This window comes from Pagrus pagrus (assembly GCF_965226575.1).
Source record: "Pagrus pagrus genome assembly, chromosome: 1".
In the NCBI taxonomy this organism is placed as follows: domain Eukaryota; kingdom Metazoa; phylum Chordata; class Actinopteri; order Spariformes; family Sparidae; genus Pagrus; species Pagrus pagrus.
The window spans coordinates 16,005,088-16,023,296 of NC_140185.1; the positions used below are offsets into that span (position 1 = coordinate 16,005,088).

Consider the following 18,209-nt stretch of genomic DNA (forward strand, 5'->3'; position numbering starts at 1 on the left):
AGTAAATATAATTTCACGGCATGTTCAACAACAAAACTAGCCAGCTAACCAGCTAGCCCTGTTCTGCCCTGTCGAAACTGCTAGCTAACTAGCTAACGTTAGCAGTTACCCTGGTGATATACTGCCCCCTATCTGTTTGAAGTATGAATTTGACAGGTGGCCAATTCTTACATATTGCACCTTTAAGTTTGTAATCTTGATATTGACTTTGTGAGTTTGACTTTTAGCTTCACAGCTTTAGCTTTTCTTGTTAGCAGCAGTGGTGTTGGCTCCAGCCATGCAGGCTGAGCAGCAGCGGTCACACTGAAGGTGGTTTCCCCTTTAAAACATTTTTGAAACGTCGATGCTGTGAGGAGCGGAGGAGAGGAGGAGAGAGGACGACGAGGGGAGGAGGGGGAGATAACTCAGTATGACATATATTCACAGGCAGGAGAGACCCAGAGACGGACACGCGTGTTTTCATCATGTAAGAGCAGACAGACAGACAAACTTCAGCACAGTCTGTTCGCTTTCACCGCAAACGTCCTCGGATTGATCTGCAGAGATATAAACACATAAACGCAGGTAAGCCGGTCCTCCACGCAGAGGTGAGGATCCTCTTTCCTCATTAATGTTGCATTGCGACCCTGCGTCGAGGTCTTTTTTTCTGCGGGGATGAACTTTGGTCCCGCAGTGTCACGTTACACTGACAGTCTTGTGTCATGCGGCAGGTAGAGACATTAGAAAAGGATCCAGAGGTCTGCAGATCAGACCAGCTGTAAACAAACAGCAGACTGCTGCTGCCTTTCAGCACCAAGGACAGAGCTCCGGAGGCTGCTGCGTAGTTTCAGACCAGACGCTCCTGCCAGTGACTCACATGCAGCTGCTTTACTGTCTGCTTTACATTAACAACGCTGAATAATATGAGTTTATCAGAGGAGAGCATCTCCAGGGCTTCATGGCAAAAATAGAGCCAGATAAGGATGGGCTGTAAAATTGCATTGAAGCAGGTTTTTTTCTGGTTTTCCAGACACCACAGGGTCATTTATATTCTGTTTTCAGACAGAAATACATGTTAACTCGCAGTTTATACAGCTGGCTTGTCACTATGTAGTGTCTTTCCCAGAAAAAATGTCATTTTAAGAGGAGACCCTACATGTGAAAACACCCTTTCTTCATGCTCTGGTCAGATAGCCCAACATTTTAGGCTGTTTTGCCTCCATGACATTTTTTTTCCAGACTGCAGTGAGAAGTAAACCTTCAAAATACACATGTAGGTCTGTCATGTTTCTCGAATGGACATTTAATTAGATAATTTTTCATTTGCAAACATGAAATGTAAGAAAGCTCAGCTGTACTGTCTCTCCTTAACAACAGAATGATGTTCAGGTTTGAGAATGAGATTTCAGGTCAGTTTTATTCATGTAACCCAAAATCTACTCACCCTCGTGCTCATGAAAAGCAAAGTGAAGTTTGGTAGCCCACAAAACATTTCTGGAGCTTCACAGCAAAACAGTGTTGCAGCAGTATCCTAAACAACTGAAGTAGACAGGGAGTTGTTGTAAAAAAAAAAGCAACTGAAACAAAAATAAAATGGATCCATACAGCTCTCCGGTGTAATCCAAGTCACCAGAAGCCCTGAGATCCCTAACCAATTTGAAAAGACATTTACTCTTCATTGTAGCTGCTGAGCTAAAAGCACGAGCACTCAAGTGGTTGCACGAGCTCGACCGCACATCAGGGGTGTACAAAACATCTTTTCAAATCGATTTGGGAGCTCAGGGCTTCTGGAGACTGGGGTTATGTTGGACAAGCTGTACAGAGGCAGTTTATTTTTGTTTCAGTTATTTTATTATATTTTAAAACATCCGCTGTTGTTGGTGAGAAGATGATGACTGGATTTTGGGTGAACTGTACCTTTAAAGGGCTTTAAGGTCTGTGCAGCATATTATGATATAAAATCCTTAAACCCTCGATTCAGGATGATAAACTCCCTTTAAACACTGGCTACACTTGGACTATTCTTATTTTAGTGTTATTGTGTTTTTTGAGCTGAATTTTCCTTTAAATGTATCTTCTACTACTCGTCTGCTAGAGTAACTTTGGTATTAAAATGTGCCAGATACATAATGTTTAATCTCCTGATTGATAGATGGACTGTGACACTGTTTTACAGGAGCAGAAAATGGCTGCCGCAGACCTTATATACTTCACTCTGTGGATGGCCGCGGTCTTCACCACTGCACCTGGATGCCCCGAGATCTGTTCCTGCTCAGATAAATACACCCGTCATTTTGCTGAGTGCTCCTACAAAGACTTAACTGAAGTCCCAGATGGCTTGCCTCCCAACGTTACCACTGTGAGTCTCTCGGCTAACAGGATCACTTTGATACCGTTGGGAAGCTTCGACAACGTCACCCGAGTAACGTCGCTGTGGATGGCCCACAATAAGATCGTCTCCATCGAACAAGGCACCCTCGCTCCTCTGGTTCACCTGCGCAACTTTGACATCAGCTACAACAGAATCGTAGACTTTCCGTGGGAGGATCTGCAGAACCTCACAGACCTGCAGCTGTTGAAGATGAACCACAATGAGATGGTCCACCTGCCGAGGGACGCCTTCTCCAACCTCAAAGAGCTGAATTCCCTGCGACTCAACAACAACAAATTCATAACTATAGCAGACGGGACGTTTGACGGTTTGGTGTCTTTGTCCCATTTGCAGATCCACGCAAATCCTTTTGCGTGCACCTGCTCCCTCGACTGGCTCAGAGACTGGATCTCAAAAGCCACCATCACAGTCCCGGATGAAAATTTGATCGTTTGCGAATCTCCAGAGAAACTTAGAGGTCAGATGATCGGAAAATTGCCTGAATCAAAGTGCACAAGCCCAAAAGTCACAGTAGAGACGGAGCCGGACTTTCATAACACATCTTTACGTGAGGGCAACACTCTGGTCTTGACTTGCGAGTTCACAGGAAACCCACAGCCACTCGTCATGTGGAGTATTCGCAGCAAAAGCAGGAAACAAGAGCTGGCCTTGTCGTTCACTGAGGAAGACTCGGCAGAATCAAATGAGGTCTCCTTGCTCGCCAACGACGCTGTCAGAGTCTTTAATAATGGGACTCTTATCATTTCACACGTCAGGAAAGACGACAGCGGCAACTACAGCTGCTCGGCCACTAATGAATTTGGACGAGCTGAGGATTCAGTGTTGGTGACGGTGGTGGCTTCACCAAAACCAACGCCCAAAAAACAGCTGACAACAACACCTTCTTACACTAAAACACACCCATCTTTACACCAAACAACAGGCAAAACATCTGCTTTTGATTCCGTGCGTCTCCCTGACTTAAAGAGAAAAGACATCACGAACACCGTGCCCACCTTCCCGCCCACTGCAGTGATCAATTCGAAGTCTTCTGAGGAGGCGACAAGGTATCCATCGCGTGCTAGTAAATGTGGCGTGACGGCTAATACGAGATACATTTCTAGCCACGTCTTTAACGGGAGCCTGGACGATATCAAGCAGTACACATTTGACTTTGGCGTCATTGCATTAGGCGTGTCAGAAACAGAGGCGACGGTGCGACTCAATCCTCTCCTCATACCCAGAGACAAGAGTGCCAAGCGGGCTGCCACCACAGCCGACACGTCAGAGAGCGTCCAAGACAGCGAAGAGAATGAAGACCTCTCAGACATTCCTGAAAAAGTCCACATGAATGGCCTGTATCTGTGCGTCACCGCCGACCGGAAACACGCAGCCGTGCAGTGGTCGAGGATCAAAGAGGGGGTCAACACGTATCTGTTCAGCGGTTTGCGTCCTGGCACCAACTACTCCCTGTGTCTGACCTACAGAGGGGAAGACTGTGAGGTCCAGGTGCTGTTCACCACCAGGAGGAGGGTACCCAACCTCCTCATCATCATCTCGGTCAGCATCTGCCTCCTCACCGTGTCCACTGTGCCTCTCCTCGGTGCAACATGCTTCCACCTGGTGTACAAGTACCGCAGCAAGACCTACAAGCTGATCCTGAAGGCCAAAGACCAGTACCACATGGAGAGGAACTTCACCGCCAACTTTAACATCCACGCGCCTCACACCGAGTCGCAGAGGAAGATCAACGGCAGCCAGCTGGACGAGGAGGAGGGGGAGACGGAGAGTGCAGACGGAGACAAAGAGGCCGATACTGAAGAGAGCGTCATGACCGAGTCCTTCAGTTTGTCTCAGTGCAGGGGGAACTTAGACAACTGTGAGGTAGGATCTGAGTATAGTGACAGGTTACCTCTAGGAGCCGAGGCAGTGAATATTATAAGCAACTACAAATATCCAAATCAGTAAAGATGTTGACTGTTTCTGACATAACATTATTTGCAGATTTCTTTTGCATTTACTTAAAGGGTAAAACATGATGTTTTTCAGCCTGTGCCAATGTTTTAGGTTGTTTTTAGCCCTGCAGAACATAAATGATGCTTTGCTCCACAGGAATCTGACAAGATTTAAGAGACTTTCCAGCTTCAGACCACACCCCAAGCTGCAGCATTAAGTGACTAGACAGGCCACAAGCAACCCAATTGTCAGTGGATGTTTTCCAGACAATCGTTTAGTAAAGGCTGAACGAGAGCTGGTTTGGGCTATGTTCACCTTGCAAACAATATTTATTTGTAGCTGGAAATATCACAGCTTGTTTCCTCCTTTCAAATGGGCAATTTTCTGTCAATCATTCACTTCTAAGAGCAAAAATAGAAGCAGCTTGTGTTTCAAAGAGAGAAGTTGGGTGCTCAACCTCATCAGAGTATAAAATGGAGGCTTTAAAGCATTCGGTATCTGCTCAGCGTCATATGTTATTGGGATATTATTGGTGATGTGTTTCAGTCAGAGGCCGTCCCCACAGCATGTTTAAATGAATAGACATTTAGGGAAATAACTAATCTGCTTTTTTGCAGAGGGTTAAAATTATAATTATAATTATAATTATAATTATAATTATAATTTTATTTTGGGTTATGACTAGAATAGGTTTACATGCTTTAATGCTCAGAAAACACATCAGTTTTCTCATACTGTCCAGTGCAGCAGATCTGTCTTCTCCCTCTGTCTGAAACTTTAACAATAGGTCTCCTGTGACATCATGCTACTGTCTGTCCGCTGAACATGCAGCTACATCCAGCAGCAACTTAGCCTAGTCTAGCAAAAAGACTAAATGCCAAGAACTTTCAAATGTGCATCTGGATCCAGATCTGCTCCAAAATACACATAGTGATAGACAATCATTAGATTCATAAAGCAGCTATTATTTAAGTAATTGCTGTAGTTAAAAAGGAAAATGCTCAAAAATGCGAAAACCAAACCAAAATAGAGGAAATACAACCTCGTGGCAGGATGATAATCGACCACAGTGAACACGAAGTCTTATTTGTTCAAATGTGCCTCTTTTGCAGTTTGTATCATACGGCCACAAAGTTTAAGCAAAATTCTTCTTGATTAGCTCGGACTTTGTCTTGGAGCCCATTTTGACCACAAGAACCATGAATTACCAAAACTGTTCTTGGGGCACAGGTGTCGGCAACGCTTTGCTCCCCATCAGCACCTGCAGGTGAAACTGGCTGCAGCTGATTCTGTTGCAGGAAAACCTTAAACGTACAGTACACCATAAACCAAGGTAAAGCAACAGCCTGCAGCATGTGCAGGAAAACAGTTACTGTTATATAAAGTATATGAAGATCGTTGTATCATTGTATATTTGCTGGATTTTACAATAGGCCTGCTGCTACAGTCGTTTCTAATTTCTCCTCCTTTTTCCTTCTTTGACAAAATCAAATCAATGATTTGTGTTTTAAAATTAATATTTATTAAAGATCTAAACAATTCCTGCAAGCGTATAGATACTTAAACTTGTAATGACTGGTTGAACTTGATTCATAAACTCTTGTGTGCTGTGTTTCTCTAACATTTAAGTATGCAGCGCTGAAACAACAGGGCAGTTTAACTTAATGAAAGAAGCAATGAATTTCTTTTGTAATAATCTTCTCTGGCCTCATACTGTCTCCCCATTACAATACCTAAAATCACAAATGTTGAAGACTGTTTAAAAAGTGTTTTTCATCAAGTGAGACCCTGAAATAAACACTAAATAGGTCCTAAAGTTTCTGTTTTAACATCAGTTCATCCTGTTTAAGTTAATAGCTTTCAGCAACACAGGACATTAACAGCTTAATCTTACAAAATGTGTCATAAACTTATTATTGCCTCTGTCTGTTTAGAACATTTTTGTTAAAATGTGTTCCTAATAAACAGCTTGCGAGTGAAAACAAAACAAGAGCATATAAAAAAAGTTGCCCTGACGAGGACAGTGGTTGTTATTGTGGTGACTTCTCGACAAAAAAGATGTGTCAGAACAAATGTGACAAAGCTTGTGTCGTATGTGACATGTATTGCATAATGATTAGCAGAAAGTGTACTCGATGTAGGCAGTAGTAAACTGGCTAACCATAACTTAAAGATAGATATTCTGCTTTAAACTACTTACAGTAAATTTGTGCTGTCATATTAAAAGTGCAGTAGCTTTAAAATACAGAAACTCAGTCCTCTCGTAAAGGAGCTTAAATGTTAGGAAAACTGTGTTGTTTCAAAGTGGAAGCCGTCGTGTCCTGCAGCTACGAGCTCTTTGTCCAGTTATATTGTGAACGTATGACGGTAAACTGATTTCATGTTTTAAATAAGCTCTCTGATCACTGGTAACATTTGGATAACTTATAGTTCAATATTATCCGCAGAGTCTCCCGCAGTGTTTAACAGTACAAGCACTTCTGGGTGTGTACGTGACGTTGTTGCCCCGTTGTATCTGGGTCATGTGTCCATCCTGTTGTATTCCCCAGAGTACGGTGTTAGAAGACCCGCATGCTGCCTGTTGTTGTGAGTCGCAGTAAGCTGTCTTATGTAAATATTCTCGACTTACAGAATAACTTTGGGTCTGTGTTCGCTGCTGTCTTTGTTTCTGTTTTATACCCCTGTGATAAAGAAAACATTATGTTTTTACCAAAGTGTTTGACTATCCTCTCTCCTATGTGCCTCAATAAAGTTTTGACAAAGGAAAACCGAACGAGTGTTCGACTGTCAGTCTCTCCATTTCTCTCAACAGCTTTAGACTAGTATTCAAAATAGTTAGTTAGTAGTGAGTTGTCTTTTTAGTTCCTGGCAGAGGTGGCAGAAATACACACATTCTTTACTCAAGTAGAGCTTTAAATACAAAAAATAATAAAACGATGCTATTAAAAAATGTATCAAATTAATCACTAGAAAATCAGAACAACGATGACAAGACTATTAAAGACTTCACACTTCATACATTTTGATGTATTTATACGTTTTATTTTATTTCATTGTAAAATGGGACATAAATGAAGTCAAATTTAATAGCCTCACTAATTCAGCAGTCGGTTGTCAAATGTTAGGAAAACTGTTTATTTGTATATCCATCAAAACGGCAAACAGAAAACACACTGGGTGACAGAAAACTGTAATATGTTGATGTGAAAATATGCAATACGATTCAATTCAAATGATTCATCTGATGATAATTACAAAGCTGAAATTGAAGTAGAAACTGTTGTGCTGACAAACTTCTTACAAATAATATTAAGATGTTGTAATACTTGTAATCATTATCATATAACTTTGTTCTCAGTTTTTCATGTTTTTATTTTAAATAAGAAATTGTCTATTTTGGTCCGTCAATTGATTTCTGTCCTCCGTCATCTAACACTATCTGATAGTTTGACTCAGAAATAAAGAGCATGGTGCACTAAATAAATGTTGAGAACCTGCATGTGTCGACGTAACAGCATCAACCCGAGGCAAGAATGGACAATGACCCCTCTATCCTGGTTCTGATGCTGCCATTGATCAGAACTGGCACTGCACTTTGTTCATGTCAATATGTGATCACGAACTGGCCTCATGAGCAGAACACTGAAAAGTTGAACTCACATACAGAAAGGTGGGAGATCCTGTACTTGTCAGCACCTCATATTGGTAGTTACATTTCTTTTTCTGTTTTTGGAAGTGGTGCCTGTTCCTCAAAAGTTTATTTTATACAGTATGTGTCTTTTATTTACATTGTCCTTGGGGACCCTTGAGTGTTGGGGACTAAGAGGCATCTGGCAAACCCTCCCTGTGGTTGGTCCAGGCTTGCAGAGATTACACAAACAATCTGTAATGAAGGACAAATACATCAGTAATCGATACGTGTCAGGTAGCGACAAACCAATTTGTAGCAGATAGAAATCTCTATCTTACATTGTATCTTACACATACATTGTACCATGGCAACAACAAAGAAGGCTGCTGGTTTTAAGTTCATCATCCAAATATGAAGACTCGGATAAATTCTGACTGACATTTTAATGTTTTCTAGCGCCATCATCTGCACCGTGTAAAAATCTAGCATCATGTCAGTGAGAGTGACAGTATACTCTAAACAGTATCACATTTGACATGTTCACACACCCAAAGATCTCTCGGCTGCTTCTTTCTAAATATGATTTTGTTTAGAGTACACTGCCATCCACACTACATAGATCGGGATCTCAGTCAGTTTTATCTTGGTTTGTTGGGGTCTCAGTGGACTGGTCTGGCTCAGCAGCTGCCTTGCTGGCCTCCTTCTTGCTGCCTTTCTTGGAGCTGTGGTTGGGGGTCCCATTCAGGACGCTCTCGGAGGTCTTCAGTGTCTGGAAGTGCTTCCTGGAGCCCAGCAGGGACGGGTTGTTGACCAGAGTGTACAGCAGCTGCCAGCGAGAACGGATCCTCCGACGGCTGGTAGCCTTGCTCGGCCGATTCTCCTGAATCCCTGAAAGCATGGAGGAGCAGGCTGTCAGGGCAGAACGAGACACCAGACTGAGGGGTGGAGTTGCATGTATATGAGGGTCTGTTTTGTGTGTGGTTGTGGTTTAGAGTCTGTACTGTACCTTCCTCTGCGTCTCTTATTTTCTGTCCGGCTCGGCCGCCCTCAACCATCATGTCCAGCAGCAGCCCACAGAAAGCCTTCATCACCGGGTGAGACTGGCTGACTTCCACCTTCAGGGAGTTGATGTAGTAACTATAGGCTGGATGGGGTCAAAGATCACAAGTCAGACTGAGATCACAGCCAGAAAATATCTTCAAATCTTCAAGTTTAATCCTTTTATTATTATCAACACATCACATGTGGAGAGACAAACTTCTGTTGTTCGCCTAAAGCTTGACTCATCTCATTCCTCAACACCACAGAATGTCATTTTTGTCCAAAAACAGTTAAAAACAATAAATTATTAAACCTGGATCGTAGGACTCCGCAGTACGGTGCAGCAGGCTGATGTCAATGCGACCAAGATGGATGATGTTGTACAGAGCTGTTATCACCATTCTCCATATTGAGACTATCAGTCCGACCAGAGTGTTGATCAGGAACAGCAGGTACGTCAGGAGAAACAGACTCTCTCTGCAAATCAACAGGAGGTACTTATGGGTGTTTTAGCAAATCATTGCTCTTATCCCGAGAAGGCCAGAGGACAGGAGTTTTCTGTATTTATTTACTGTATACCAAATTCTCACCCCTGGCATCACAGATCAATTAACAATCAAATCATTATAATATCTCAGTGAGAAAGTTATATTATATATTATTGTTATATGTTTTTTAATGGTACAAAGGTTGCAGCATCACGAATAAGTGAAGTAAACCCTCAAAGACACACTGTACTGTACTATATTAAACTGGACCAGGTGTCACATACAGTACCTGTTGTTCAAGTCTCTTGTTCCAGCTTCTTTTTTGATGAAAGCAAACTGCGCAGTAACGTGTTGAAGCACAGTAACCAGCAGCAGAGTGACCCAGGCCGGCCTGACACATCACAAACATGGAAAATGAAAAAGTAATAATAATTATAATCTCTGTTTTGATAATTAATCACTAAATTTAAAAAGATCTTCAGGACAGGTTGCAGACTCACCATGCCTTTCCCGCGATTTCAAAGACGATGAGATTACGACCGTAGAAAACGGGGATAATGATCAGAAACACCAGGAACAGGAAGCAGATGAAGAACACAACAGTCTGAATGGCCATTCCTGTCAATACAACACAGAAACAGGACATTTTCAACACATTTTCAAAAGGTATTCACACTCACACACACTCTTCACTTGTAGCATTATGAGGATAAGGCCATATTTTTACTAATGTCAACAAATCCCATGAAGAGGCAGAAGTCCAAAGTGTCCTCACTGTTTGTTGCATTAGTTTTTGGACAAGAAAGCATATACAAGCAAATATTGCTGGTAGGATCAATTCAGTGTTGCTGTTTGTTTCTTCATCAGATTTGTTGACAATGAGAAAAATACAGACTATTACCATAATGTTTCTGAAATTAAGGTAGATTCAATGATGATTTTGCTGCGTACCGAGGCAGACGATCGCAGCCTGGTATCCAGTCAAGCCCATCCAGCAGACAACACCAGGTTTAGATGGACTGATGGTCTTCTGGCTGTTATAAATGCTGTAAATGTCTCCCTTATACAGTCCTTTAAGGTTTGACCTGGTATAAATAAAAAAGACAGTGGTACAAGGGCGAGTCAACAGGGTTTTATCAGAACATGTGAGATGACTGGCTGTTTCCAACACTTGGGTGGACTTTGCAGATTACATGTTGTATCCGAGCCAAAGCAATGAATCTTAAAATTAATTTATTTTACTGGCAATCAGATAAATAATAAACTGAATTTAATGATCAAATGTCTACTAAAATGGTGAATGTCAGATCAGTATGTAAATATATGTATGTTTTACTTTTACTTTTGATATATAAGTACATTTATTGCCAGAAAATGACTTTTACTACTTAAGTAAATATTAATATCAGATATGTTTAGTTCTATTTGTATTGGTGACTGATATCTTTAGCTACCTTTTAAAATGTTGCCTGTGTCTACAGGGTGTGTAAATAGGCAACTGTTTGCTAACATGTTCACCATATCAGCTTTATAGGGTGATAATATGTCCATAGTGTGTTTATAGCTTGTTGTACTGCCCCCAAGTGGCCTAAATAAGTGAACTGATTATGTTTCTTTTAGTTAATAGTGACTCCTCTCTTCAGGGTTTCAGTGTTCGTACCTGTGAAGAATCATCGACCTCATCAGCATGATGAGACTGACCAAAAGAGACATGGTCATCGCGCAGAGGTAGCACACTAACAAATGACATGGTGGAAAAGAAAAGTGAAATTAGTTGCTAATTTTATAACGACACCCTCCCCGATTTTGTTTAAAGTCGAAAAAGTAGCCCCACATACCCTCCAGCAGCCACGTATAGAAGGTCACAATTCTGACGACCTCCATCCTGTCCTCTGACAGGATGATCCCAAACCCCATTAACAGGAAGGCAATGTTTTCATCAATACCAGCACGAACAATATGGAGGGTGGGGACCACCAGGACGATTAACAACAGCGCCGTCTGAAAAGTGAACACATCATGTATTTATGCTACACAAAGACAAACAGCAGTAACTATGTTTAGTCAGATTCAAGAGATGAAAGGTCGTGACAAGGGTCTGAAGACTTACATGATAGATCGCCACAAAGGCAACAAATGCTGATACAGCCAGCTTCACTGGGAAACGAAACACTGGAAGGCAAAATTAAAAGTCAGTGGACCTCATTTCAGTCACATCACTTCAAAGAGACTAATAGGTTAAGATAAGCTCCTCAACTGTGACATAAATACAAAAATGAAATATTAAAATCTACACTTGAGTGCACAAACCTTTCTCTGGTATATAGATGTAACTCTTGGGCACCTCAAGTATTCTCTCTGCCAGCGTTGGTTTGTCTGTAGATGAAGAGCTACAATATAGAAAAATATAGAAAATAAATTATGTTAGCCACATACATTAGAAGAAAATTGGTATCTCAAAGTGTTTAATTTATATATCTATAATATATATATATATACATATATATATATATATATAATTAAACACTTTGAGATACCAATTTTGTATTCCCGTTTCTTTCCTGTTGAAAGTAAACTCTCATTCTGCAAATTAACTGAATACATGTGGTGGATAAAACCTACACTTCCTCAATGTAGTAGCAAATGTAGTAGAAAATTAGAAAATCAAAATACTCAACTACTCTTACTCCAAAAGTCCTAAAACAGTCCTAAACTTAGACTATCCATAGTGACACCCCAGCCTTGGTAGTTCAATGAAATCATATCATAACCTCAAGTCTTTCTTGATTTTGTAAAGATGAATCTGGAGAAAACTAGTTGAGCTTTTCGCTCATTAAAGAAAGTAAACAATTAGGTAAATTAAGCAAAAGATACTATTTCATATTATGGAAACATGAACCAGAAAATAAAGCCCTTTCTTAACTTACTGAATTCAGTGGGTATAGTTTATTTCATTGTTCATTTGACTGTTTATTATTACATTTTATAATTACATTGAGTCTGTTCACCCTTTAAGTGAATTTGAAATTATTCTTTGCAAACTTAATAATTACATACTTGTGATCATCATAATTATTACAGTTGTTGTTGTTTATAATTTTTCCTACTTTTTCTTTATTGAGATGTCCTGTCTGAATTTGTGACTTCTGTCGATGTGTTATATCAATACACCCTCTCCATTCACCTGGCAGTTGAGGACCTCTTCTTGAGAAGTAGCTTCACATAGTCGGTGTAGTAGCGGCTGTCAAGGTCCTGTGAGCAAAACATTCAGACCAGTGAGTCACTATATGACAGGATGTACTAGAAGGTTATGGATTCAATTTCTGTCTTCAATTCGGTGTAATGAGATGACTCATTCCTTGAAAATAAAACTGTGAGCTTCAATTGAAGCAAACTGCTATTCTCAATGGATGAGCTCTAGCATCATTTATAACAAGAATGAATGAAAATACAAGAAAATCTCAGGGTAAAACACAAGTATCAAAGCTTAGTGACTAAAAGTGTTAGTGACAGATTAAATCTGCTGTTAAAACAAAAACTCTGTTGTATTATTATGTTTGAAAGGGGAAAAAAAATATCACCTCCATCGTCATAATCTGCTCAGGGCAGAGAGTTAAACCCTCTCTATTCTGCACAAGCTGCTTACAGTAATCATGGTTATGTTTTACATAGTTGAAATTCATGCTTCTTGTTCTTCAGTCGCACCAAAGACAGCCTGAGATCTGTTTACATGTTGTTATTTACACATAAATCACAAAGACGACGTGTAATTCTTGTTTCATCAGCGTGTTGGCTGATCGTTGATGTCTCACCTCGTCAGTCGTTGGTCCTTTAACAAACAGTATAATAAACTGGACACAGAGGTATGCAAGGCAGGCCAGCTGAGGCAGAGTCGCAAGCAGAGCGTAGTACTTATAGATCTGTGAGGAGGAAGATGGAAATAATTCAGTCTTTAAAGGATCAACACACCTAACCCTAACTGTTGCAACCCTAGTATACTGTGAGATACCACACTCCTAACACAGGATACTTAAATGTCGTTGGTGTCGTACCTCTGGAGTCTTTGGACAGTCGAACTTTTGCCACAGCAGGATCCCAAAGTGACCGAACGAGAGGAGCGTCCCGAACACGTAACCTGCTTTGTGCTGCAGAGTGCTGCAGGCCAGCAGAGGATAAAACAGGACTGGATAGTAGAAGATGGCGATTATCTTCATGTACTCTTGAAAAACAAGAGATAAAAGATGGAATTATTCTCTGACGAGAGTTTTAGTCACACCATCGAGACATATGTATAAAAGATGCAGCTTCAGTCTTCATTACACACAAATTAATCATACAATTGTCAACCTTTAATGTCTGCTGGAGTGTCTTTGCAGAAAGGCAGAGGGTCCGGAGCGATCACCAGCATTGCCAGCTTGCTGAACACCAGTCCAAAGACGGCCATGACCACACCTTTGTCCTGAGTCTGGTCCAGGAAGTTGGCTGGACTGCGAGATCATACAGGAACACTTAGATAACATGAGACAAACCTGCAGTGTAATGTACCAGCTGTCAACTTATTTTTACAGACTTTACCTGAAGATACTGGAGGATCCTCTCGCAAATCCTTGGCATAATTTGTTTTTCCTGGAGAGAACTGCCAGGATTAACATGATCACCAGCTACAAGGAAAGATGGGATACATCAGGACTTCTGTTACGCCTCAGACGATACAGCACTTCACTTCACTTTTTCAGTAGCATTTGCTCATACCTGAAAAGACTGTGCCATGTGGTTTAAAGCTCTGAGATCCAAGAAAATCTCATCTCTCATCACTTGTTTTCAATTGATTTTAGATTCTGTTATTTGTATTTTCTGCTCAAATCTTGAGTGGAATTTGATTGAACCTTACTTGAAAATGTTTTTTGTGATTCAGTTTGTGTAGCAGAGTGAATAACAAATTGTCAATGTCCAAAACTAATGTCATTGACATTAGAACAATGTCTAGTTAAACTTGAATCTGAAAGCCAGCTGGTCACCAGATGTTCTGTCGATTTCTGCTACATAACTCATGGCTTCAAAAATGTCCACGACTACTGTACGGTCCCTCCTCATGGCACAAAACGTGAACTTTGATTGTGTTTATTTTTAACTAATGCTGTTCATCTCATAATCTCATTAAACCTACGCAACTTGAAATAACAAAGCAAAGCAGTTTTGTAGATGCAATTGAATAATAGATCGTGACTGACAGGGCAACTCGAATAACAACATCATTTTGCAGAGACTTCAGACTACAACATCTTGTTATTTCTGATCAGTGGCAGCGACCCAGCTGTCACAGTTTATTACACATTACTGACTGAACAGGGAAGTCGGGGAGGTCTTCATTCTGTGTACAGTATCAGGAGTTTCTGAGGTAAAGTGGCCTTCACTTGTAGGCTAATTGGGTGAGGACAAAATGACAGCGAACATCATTAAATTGAGCATCTGCCTGAAACAGGTAACTGGTTCAGTCGAACATTTCGTTGCTCTAACAATGTTCAGTTCCACAGTAGTTTAACTGACATTGTTTCCGCCATTTTGTGAGATCTGTGACTCAGCAAATGTTCACAAACATGTTTTTCATACTTCTACACATCCGCTTGTAGGAACACTAACTGTTCACTTTAATTCGCAAATTTTTTTTCTGGGATCAGTTTCCTGCTAACCAAGCTAGCCACTATGCTAGCTGTGTAAGCGAATGTGTTGCTAATACAGCCTTATAAGTCGGCTTATTGTTGACGCTGGGATCAATGTGGTGTATTTTTCTCTGATGAAGACAGCTGTCTTCATCATTACAGGAAGTGTATTTAGCTAGCTGTATAGCTTGGCAGCTAAACGCTTAGCAAGGGCAGATTTTTTTTTTGTTTTTTACAATTTCCATAACCTCTTGTTATTGCAGTTAAGTTTGAGCAGAAGCTCATTTATGTTATCCTGCACCCAAAAACGACACACCTTTGTAGCCTACAGTATTTGCTTGACTATGCCCAGAATTGGACCATAGGCTATAGACAGAATCACTGTGAAGTCGCGTTAAAAACAACTTCCTGGTGGACAACTAGCAGTTTATTTGCATTGAGGAGATACTAAGATTAACTGCTACTTTCAGGTAAACTCAAGCTGCCAGTTACTTTAGTCCGAGGGCCAACAGGAAATTAAGTCACGAATCTAACGTTAGTGAAAGTGTTGTTATAATTTAGATATGAAAGCATCAAACATGCATTTAAGTGAATGAGATGTTGGCTATACACTTTGAGATAACATCATGAAAAAAGACAAATGGTAAATAAGCTAGTGTGTGATGCAGCGGTTATTATAAACAAACACTGTGATTGGTAGGCTACTGTACACTGGTCAAAATGTTGCTATCAGAAAACTGATTCTCTGTCTAAATGAGTTCACACACTCAATACTTGCCAAATTAGACAAATATGGGCCTGAGCCATTTTACTTTTGGTGGTCTGATGCTTCTCAGTCAGCTGAGCCGGCATTTACACACAACTGGCCTGATTTAGCCTTTTACCTGGGCTATTTTTAAAAATCCCCATAATTGTTTTCTACAATAGAAATTTAATTTTCATACTTTGAACTTTGAATTAATAAGTGTGACTTTTAATGTGACCTACCAGACAAACATAAGCTGAATTCCTATTTTAAGCACTGTACTAAGGATATAGACATCTTCATTGCCGTGAATGGAAACGTCTTGACAAGAAAGGGCTGCAAGACAGAGCGGCTTGGAACCAGCCGTCTAATCTACATCAACAAAATGTGCCACAGATGTACAGTCACGTTTTTTTACTTGAGCGTACTTACAGATATTGACAGCATGCATATGTGGAAGAGCGTGTCGTCCACTGTGGGGTCACATGGTAAAATAACTCTGTGATGAAAAGTAAAAAGGAAACCACATTGATTTTTTTTTTAAAAAGATGAAAATGCAAGTATTTGGGAAACAGAAGACAAAGAAATATTTTTAAAACTGTTTAGTTGAAATGTCATGTTAGGGGCCATATTATTTGATTATTTTAGCTCAAGTTAAAACACGTTATTGTTTACTTGGTAACCAAACTGCTTGCTCAAATTTAGCACAATAACAAGTAAAATCACCAACTTTCTGCTATCACCAGCCATCTAATAATAAATTCCCATGCTGCATTTGTACATCATTACTTCACAATAGCAATCAATTAGTCAAAATAAGAATAAAAGTCAGATTTATTTTTCTTCTCCAGACTTAAACATGAAATCATCTTCGGAGGGTTTAAACACTCACTCTTTGGGTGGTATGGTTGGCTCTGCGTTGTTCGAGTACCAGTCTGAATAGTCATAGTAGGAATATTCAAAAGGCTCAAATTCGACCTTGCTGTGATTCATCGCAGCTGTTCAGTCGAGTAAAACAGGTGAAGCAGGATGATTAAAGATCCAGAGGACTCCAGACCCTCCTCCAGTCAGGTACCCTCGCTCAGTGATCAGCTGCTGCTGCTGCGGTAACGTGTCGGGACAGTTTGGCCCAAACACCCAGACACATTCCAGTCCAACAGAGAGCTCAAACACAGCAGATTAACAACTGCACAGAGGGGAGTGAGAGGAGAGAGGGAGAGGTTCAACAGTACAGTGACTAAGAGGAGAAGTGGAGGAAGAAACTGACCTGAAGTGACCTCTGGTGCTCCTTGAAGTGATACTGTTCCTCCCTAATATGATGGTTAATCTCTTAAAACCTGTCACTTTGGGCTCCATCCTGCTGGCCGTTCTCTCTTATTTTCTGAAGTTTTACAAACCAAACCATCATTTAATTAAATCTCATCAACAATCAGCACAGCAATCATGAAGATTATGACTATTTGCAGCCTTATGTGAAATAGTTAACCAAAGGAGGATGTGGTGGAACCTCTCTTACGTCACTGTGCCTGCATGTACATTTCCCTCGATCCAAAAATAAAAACAATATACCACTGATTTCCTTTATGTCGTTACAGTTTTGATGTCTGGTGCAATTTAATGTCAAGATGAAATAAAAGAGCACTTCTTCTTCTTCGATTTTCTTGTTGAGCTTTAAAACGTCAGTTTTTCACTGCAACGTGAACCTGTCTGCCTCCCTCTGCCTGTTACTCAAGAGACTAATCTTATAATAAGATGAAAATCTCACATTTAAACAGGGGAAACCTTTGTGTGAACGGAGCTTAGGAAAGGCCAAAACGAGAACATGATCGTTTGACACGTGAGTTAAAGCCTCAGTTTAGACTTACTCAAACTTAGTATTTTATTTTCATGATACAAGAAGAACAAAGGAGGGATAAACACAGATCTAACACACATGGAGCATGAAGATGGACTCAGCGTTCTTCTCCTGTTTAATTTGTGCATAATAAAAAACATTTAAAGACATATTTTCAGCCATTGGACACTTTTTTTTTTTCACACTTTCCCGTGAAATAAGACGAATCTCCTTTGAGAGTTCAAAGTTTCTTAATCTGGATCTGTGAGCTCACTCATATGACAGAGGCCGCAGAGGACCAGCTGATCTGATCCCAGGATTTACTGACCGTGTGGGCGTCTAAGGGCCTTGCACGGGGCACAACGAACGCTCAGCCGCTGCTGTTTCAACACAAAAATGCCACAGATGATGTGCTGTAAAACAAATCATCTGGATCTTGCCTTCTTGCCTCATCAAACTCATTATAATCTTACGATAATTTCTTTTTTTGCACTCAATTTTTTA

General features: G+C 40.6%; 2 protein-coding genes across 3 annotated transcripts; one reads left to right on the top strand and one right to left on the bottom strand.

Annotated features, from left to right (window-relative positions):
* Window positions 1–231: 231 nt before the first annotated feature.
* LOC311253047 (immunoglobulin superfamily containing leucine-rich repeat protein 2-like) lies at window positions 232–4,933 on the top strand. 2 transcript variants are annotated; one of them, XM_084346768.1, is made up of 3 exons: window positions 232–564; window positions 2,156–4,234; window positions 4,463–4,933. In XM_084346768.1, exons 2-3 carry the CDS (start codon window positions 2,165–2,167, stop codon window positions 4,478–4,480), a joined length of 2,088 nt encoding a protein of 695 aa, XP_084202894.1. In that variant the 5' UTR covers window positions 232–564; window positions 2,156–2,164; the 3' UTR covers window positions 4,481–4,933. The 2 variants fall into 2 exon arrangements, with proteins under 2 accessions (XP_084202894.1, XP_084202893.1); XM_084346767.1 differs by having other exon boundaries at window positions 233–564; window positions 2,156–4,933.
* Window positions 4,934–8,037: 3,104 nt separating this feature from the next.
* On the bottom strand, window positions 8,038–16,948 carry LOC311255890 (receptor for retinol uptake stra6-like). The gene is made up of 17 exons (XM_084350558.1): window positions 16,764–16,948; window positions 16,304–16,370; window positions 14,042–14,127; window positions 13,814–13,953; window positions 13,519–13,685; window positions 13,279–13,386; window positions 12,651–12,718; window positions 11,777–11,856; window positions 11,577–11,638; window positions 11,305–11,467; window positions 11,127–11,202; window positions 10,418–10,551; window positions 9,967–10,084; window positions 9,756–9,857; window positions 9,292–9,455; window positions 8,944–9,081; window positions 8,038–8,825 (listed from the first exon to the last, which is right to left on the bottom strand). Exons 1-17 carry the CDS (start codon window positions 16,862–16,864, stop codon window positions 8,566–8,568), a joined length of 2,034 nt encoding a protein of 677 aa, XP_084206684.1. The 5' UTR covers window positions 16,865–16,948; the 3' UTR covers window positions 8,038–8,565.
* Window positions 16,949–18,209: the final 1,261 nt, after the last annotated feature.

What these genes read in the sequence shown, in the direction of transcription:
- LOC311253047 (XM_084346767.1), top strand. Translation starts at nt 2,165, where the DNA reads ATGGCTGCCGCAGACCTTATATACTTCACTCTGTGGATGGCCGCGGTC.
- LOC311255890 (XM_084350558.1), bottom strand. Translation starts at nt 16,864, where the DNA reads ATGAATCACAGCAAGGTCGAATTTGAGCCTTTTGAATATTCCTACTAT. An exon ending in CACTCCAGCAGACATTAAAG is followed by an intron (nt 13,686 to 13,813) that starts GTTGACAATTGT and finishes TTGTTTTTCAAG; the next exon opens with AGTACATGAAGATAATCGCC. An exon ending in AAGGACCAACGACTGACGAG is followed by an intron (nt 12,719 to 13,278) that starts GTGAGACATCAA and finishes TTTTGCTCACAG; the next exon opens with GACCTTGACAGCCGCTACTA.